The 6,570-nt window shown below is 38.5% G+C and overlaps 1 protein-coding gene across 1 annotated transcript; it reads right to left on the minus strand.

Moving 5' to 3' along the window:
• Nucleotides 208–2,893, minus strand: LOC109834748 (peroxidase 57-like). Its single transcript, XM_020402769.1, has 3 exons — nt 2,693–2,893; nt 2,262–2,610; nt 208–843 (listed from the first exon to the last, which is right to left on the minus strand). Exons 1-3 carry the CDS (start codon nt 2,891–2,893, stop codon nt 386–388), a joined length of 1,008 nt encoding a protein of 335 aa, XP_020258358.1. The 3' UTR covers nt 208–385.

The following is a 6,570-nucleotide window of genomic DNA, read 5'->3' on the forward strand; positions in this document are numbered from 1 at the left end:
AGGTTATGAGTTGGTGGAAAAAGCCTAAAACAACAATTTTATTGCAGCTCATGAAACTGCTATTCATATCTGGCAAAGGATTTCTTATTCAGGAACTAATTATCTCCAGGTCCACCCTGGAGTACTTAAACTAGTCTCTAAGCGAGCATCTCATAAGGAAGTATCCTTTAAAGCGTCATCCAAAGTCAATGAAATTTATTACAGTTCTTGAACAATCACATTGTTTTGCTCTGTTTTGCTCTTCTTCTAAATGATAGAAATGTTTATTTCGTTGAAATGTTACATTGGAGGTCTAGGAATATTTGTATATTTATATTGGTAACTTGAGGGAGGTTGAATCTTTGACTCCTATCTTTTGATACTGCAGTCAAATAGTTGAAATCAGTTAGGTTCTCAGGTTGTCTGTTGGGTCACCATTCACTCTTCTACAATTCAATCTGACCTCACCCTGTTGTCCAGATAACACACCGACCATTCCCAATTTGATCATGGAGTTGGAAAATTGCCTCCTGAATAATTCTGGACTCTGAAGATACTCCACTGCTAATCTATTTGTGACATCAGTGAAGGCAAGGTCCTGGTCCAGGTGCAAAGTTGCTTGTCCATTGAGCACGCCATGATAGAACGAGGAGTTTAGAGTGAATGGTCTTTCTGTAGCTTGATTCATGAATATTCTTGGGTCTTTGCTTACATCATTGAGTTGTTGAAGTTGTGGGGGGCATTTATGCCTCAGAGTTTTTAGCACACGAGGAGCAATACGAGGATCAGGTAAGCCGCTATTGCGAAAGTTGTAGAGCCTGCTGATGAAGAAGCCACAGTGACAGAAACCAATGCTATGAGCACCTGGAGAAGAGAGGAGGAAAGCACAAGGTTCGGGTAAATAGTTGAACATGTTCTTAAATTTTGGTAGGAGTATGGTTGTTGATTAATGATGTGGTCAATACAAATAAATGATAATTTTGGTAATAGTTAGTCTTAAATTTAGTTCCTCTAATCATTACACTAAAATTCCGAAGTTATGGTGAGGATCAAGAATTATAGTTTTATATTAATTCTAACATGCCCCCGCTGGTCGAGCTTTATATGGGTTGAAACCTGGACTCACGTAGCGGTGTCAATTTTTAGAAAATCCGCATTTAATTCGTGGCCGGTAGGATTTGAACCTAGGTTGCTCTGATACCATCTTAAATTTAATTCCTCTAATCATTACACCAAAACTCCGAAGTTATGGTGAGGATTAAGAATTATAGTTTTATATTAATTCTAACAGCTAGAATTTTAGGGCTGTGAAGCATTGCTTAACATGAATTTTGCTATCATACTAAATACCTTCTAGGGCCTGTCGCGTTTATTGCTAACTTAACTTTCATTATTAAACTTAACTACGGATTGATTTATGGAGAAATAGTCCAAAAGTCACTTTTTTCATCCCGAAGGGTGTATATCCTGTCGAAAATTACCCCTTTAGTTTGGGCAATATGGATCTATCCTGGTACCTTAGAAGTTGCAATAGGCCCTGAAGGAACACTATTCCATCATCAAAACTTACTTGTCGGTAGTAAAAGCCTTTGTAAACGCACCCACGTTTCCATGATTAAAGAAATCTGGCATTCAAGGAATATCACATGATCCTAAGTGAAGTTTGACCTATATTGAATCTAAGATTAATAGTGAATAGCACAGATGTAGCTGCCAATTCTTAAAATTGAAACTAAATGCACATTCTCCAAAGTATATAATGATACTACTTAAAAGTTTAATAAGACAGCTTAAGTAGAGCTGTGCCATATTAATGCAGTGTTTAAGCTAATCTATGCAAGCCACCAAGTTTTGTATCCATCTTGTCTATAATTTGTTACAATTAATGTGTGGCTGGCAGTTACCTTCTCTACTTTAGAAAGGTACCTCTGTCCTGAATCAACCTCGGTAATTTTGAGGCCAAATGAAGTTATATATTATTCGCCATTTTTATGATCCAATCCTATTAATATTATATTACTTAAGTTGACACCTCGGGGGGTAATGCCTTCATTAAATACAACCTGGTGAAAGTGATCCCATTAACAAAACCAAACCATTCAATTTGACCTTTCTGCGCACCTATTGCAGCATAGGATAAAGCAAACAGAAAGTGAAAACTAAAGTTGCAGTTCAAGTTTCATCAATTTCTGTTGCAACCTGTTTAAGTGTAAAAAAAAAAAAGTTTGTTCAGGTTTCAAGTATCTAGTAGTCTACTACTATTAGAATGTTACAACACTTACCCAATAATGTAGTGAGGTCCTCTAAATCTAGATTGATGGACTGGAAAGCAGCCAATGCACCCTGAACACTGAAAGAAGGGCCAGGGAGATGAACCTCCGACATTCTTGAAATTTTGCCATCCCTCCTCCCTGTCGGCAGAGCATACTCTTCACCTCCAGAAAATGCCACCCCATCTCGAGTTGCCATAGCTAGTATATCAGCACACGATACAATTCCTTTACATTCCTTCTCTAGCTCAGCCTTTATATCGTCAATCACATCATATGTTCGTAGTGTCAAGTTAGGAGGTGCCTCTTTTTCTGCTATGTTTTCTTCAGTACTGTCGAGAAGAACGGAAGCATCACAACCCTGAAACACCAAAATGTTTGGTTAATTTTAATGCTTAATTTTATGTTCGTAATAATAAATATGGAGGTGGATAGAAGCTTACTCTGATGAAACAGTCATGAAAATGGAGCCGAAGAAGGCCAGCAGGTATTGATGGGTCCTTTTTGACATGCCTCTGGAGTACACTCTTAACTATGAGTTCGGCTCTCGGGCATGATTTTCGATAGAAATGGAGTTCTAGGGAGAGGGCTGTGCTAATGGTATGGGATAGTAACAGGAGGGTTATGTAAAGAGCTGTAGCCATTTTTTGAGATGATGATGATTAATGGGCACTAATGACTTCTTACGGATGACCATGGGTACTAGTAGATGCTTATGTGATTGCTGTTATTGGAGTTTGAGAAGGTCTTAATTGAGGTTAGATTCTTTAGAAGATCGCTTTTGGGGATTGCTTATTCTTCTAGTGTAATTTCTTGGGATGCTTGTGCCAATTCAGAGTCAAGTTTTATTTGCACATGGGTTGCGATGGTATTGAGATGAGTGAAGAAGGAAACTCGGATCTGTTAAACCTTGAATTAGTGTCTTCTTTTTTCTTTTTCTTTTTTGTTGGGGGGGGGGGGGGGTGGGGGGGGTGGGGGGGGGGTTTATCTAGATATTAGAGATTTGGGAACCAAGGCCATGGGAAAGCTAATTGTGATTATTAAGAAATAAATTTGAGTAGGATTTTATCAACGAACCTTGTTAGGTTATAGATTTGAAACGTGGTCCAAATTGATATGATAAACCGATCATAAGAAATAACTAAAGTTTGGTTTGTTATTGAACCTACTAAGCTTGAGATTCGAACCTATGATACTTACTTCAAAGTAAATATTGACTGGACTACATATGTTTTAGTCGGTATTAGTTTGCACTGAACAAACATATTACGTTTCCCATACTCTGTTTTCCTTTTTGATTTGATTTGTTTTTTTTTTTTTTTGAAGTAAAAGCGTAAAAAGTTCATATCTTTGTTGTTTCATCGCTTTAGACCATCTACTCGATTTAGATACAGACAACAAAACTCAAAATTACATGTTTTTGTTTCCTAGCAAAACAGAAAGCAAAAAGGTCATGACTTTTTTTAATCAGGTTAATCGTTAATTGATCTTATACTTCATGCTGACTGTTATTAACTTTTATGCGGAGTGAACTTTTCAAAATTTGTTCTTGCTTACTTTTGATTATGCTCATCTTTCACCTTGTCCTAACCCACCAACAGTCTTCGATTTTTCCTTACTGGTTTATTACTTTTACAAGCTTCTTTTTCTTTTTAGTGAACACCACATTGTTGACCAAACCTCAAGCTGCATAACTTTCCACTGATCCTCTTGTATTTTCAAGAAGGCATTTTCGAGTGCTCCTTTAACATTTGTGTTTACTTCCTCCTCAGTGACGATGCTTTTAACAGACGTATTTGCTTCCAACTTCATGATTGTTCTTTAAACCACTTATATAAACACAAGAGCAGTGGAGCAAACAGCAAAATTAATATGAACCTAATCATGCTCCAAGTTAATAATTATATATACAATGTGAGCTAGCAAGGCCTCTAATACGTAGTAATTTCTATGACCTCAAGCCTTAATTACAGCTAGAAAATTGAAGAGTTTTGTGAGAGCTTCATATTTAATCATCTTCGTGACAGTTTCAAGAGCAGTGGCCTGGGTTTCTTGATTGAGGTGTGACAATCTGCCCTTGCCTACTAATCGCTATCATTTATCGGATTGACCTGAATAAAACCGAAGAATTATGGTTTTGGATGTTAAGCTTACTTGAGTTAAAGTGGTTAAGATTCCAAACCTCAATAGGAGCTGAATTACACATAATCATGCATGTCAACAAAAAAGAACAAGGTGTTAAAGAAGAAATATTGCATATTGTAAAATCTTGGATGCCTGAGGTTTGTTGTAACTTGAGCTACAAATGTTGCTATCATTACTTTCCCTTGTTACCCACTTCTCAAGTTTCTCAATTATTCTCAAAAGTTTGACAGATATTCTTATCCTCATGAGCAGTACAAGCCGCTTTACAGGGGACAAACTTGGCTCCTACTTGCGCATCCAAAACAGATGAGTCAAGACTTTACTTTATACAACCATGCAGAGAAAGCATAGTATAGTAGTCTTTCAGAAAGTTTATTCCTTGCTTTCTTGCCTCACCAACAAAAAGAGGAGTAAAAAGCTTCCACAATTAAGGGGGTTTCACTTCTAGGACTCTGAAAATATAGATTGCTCCGATTAATTAAAATGATTCCCATCATCATACATAAGGTCTTAGATTTAAAGAGGAAAATATTATTGAGTCATACTTGAAGGGCATTTCTGCCTGAGTTTTAGCTAAGTTGATTTTGTTTTCTAATATATCATAGTTATATTATACTTTGAGGTACTGCCAGCTTAAAACTAGCTTGTTTGCAGTTATAAAGCCTTCTGCTACTATAATCGCTAACACAAAGTATAATAATGGTAGGTTTGGAATTGACATCCAAGGCATTCTCCAAAATATTGATTATTATTAATGTAAAATTTAAGGAAATCCCAAATCAAAATTTACTGGATGTATGTAGCGTGTAGTTTTATTTGTTAACTATAATTTTATTTTTGAATTTCCTAGCATTTAGTGATATTCTAGTTCAGTGCTAATCTTTTTTCTAATTGTTGATGCTCGATATCAAACAGATTATTAATTCAGAAGAGGATTGTTGCGGGGTGATGAAAGATGATGGAGGGCCCGCTTCCTTCTTCGACTTTATGCTTGGTTCTTAAACATGGGTCTGAAGTCCGTGCTGCACAGACAGAAAGAACTCGTGAGAGGGAGGGGACCGGTTCCCCCGTGATTCCTCCGACGATCAAGTCAGTTGATAAACGTGAGCTTGAGTGGAGTTTAGAACTAGGTGTTATTATGCTATGTGAATTAGAGATGATCATCTCTTAGATTAGATCAGGAGGAAGATTTAGATTAGGTTAGATTTTCCTTTTTGGCGGTCTATAGCCTCCATCTATAGAGCGGGTGTCCATGGCAGACTGGTTATTTCGACCATACAGAATGGTGGTGACAAAGTGTGAGCTGAAAGGTGAGTCATCACTCGCTTTACCGGTGTCGACTGGCGACTGGAAGGGAAGTCATCTCAGCATGGGAGATGGCGTCTCCGCGATATTCGGAAAGTGATTTGTGAGCGTGGTAGAAGGCACGTGGGCATTCTGAGTCGTCCCCCGCTTTACAGATGTCGGTTGGCAACTGGAGGGGAAGTCACTTTAACTCTGGAGATGATGTCTCCGTTTTTTGTGGGAAGTGATTGAGCTGACAAGTCGTGGAGACTTATCAAGCCAAAATCTGTATAAGGTTTGTTCGAGGTGGACTAGGATGTCGACATTTGCTCTGGGAGAGAGGCTTGAGACCAGAGTCGAGTCCTCAACTTAGTCGACAGAAGGAAACGTCCCTTAAGTTATTTCTGAGAAATGTCCAGTGAGTGGTCGAGTGCCCTAAATAAGGTCATCCTTAATAACAGGGTCGACCGACACCGCCTTTCATGTCGACTCAGGAGTGTCGGCTTGTTTTGACTGGTTAGAATGTCGCCTTGTCTGGGAATTCAGGATCTCTCGTGTCGGCTAGTATCACCTCATGTGTCTATAGACACTAAAAAGTGCCAAGAAACGAAAGAGGATCGAACCTCACTACAAGTACGACGAGGGTTGTCACAACGACGAACCTCAGCCTCAATTCATAAAGTTTGTCTCAGTTCAATAGGACAAACAACACCTTACCCATCAAAAGACGAAGTTCACCTAGAAACGAAATTTGTCATTGAAGATGAAGTTCGCCAAAGATGAAGCCGCAGTTAAGCTCACCAAAGATATAGCGAAATGAACGAACCTCGTCAGGCGGACGAACCTCGTCAGACGGACAAACCTCGTCTGGCAAACGAACCTCGTCTGGCGG

This window comes from Asparagus officinalis, chromosome 3 (assembly GCF_001876935.1).
Source record: "Asparagus officinalis chromosome 3, Aspof.V1, whole genome shotgun sequence".
In the NCBI taxonomy this organism is placed as follows: Eukaryota; Viridiplantae; Streptophyta; class Magnoliopsida; order Asparagales; family Asparagaceae; genus Asparagus; species Asparagus officinalis.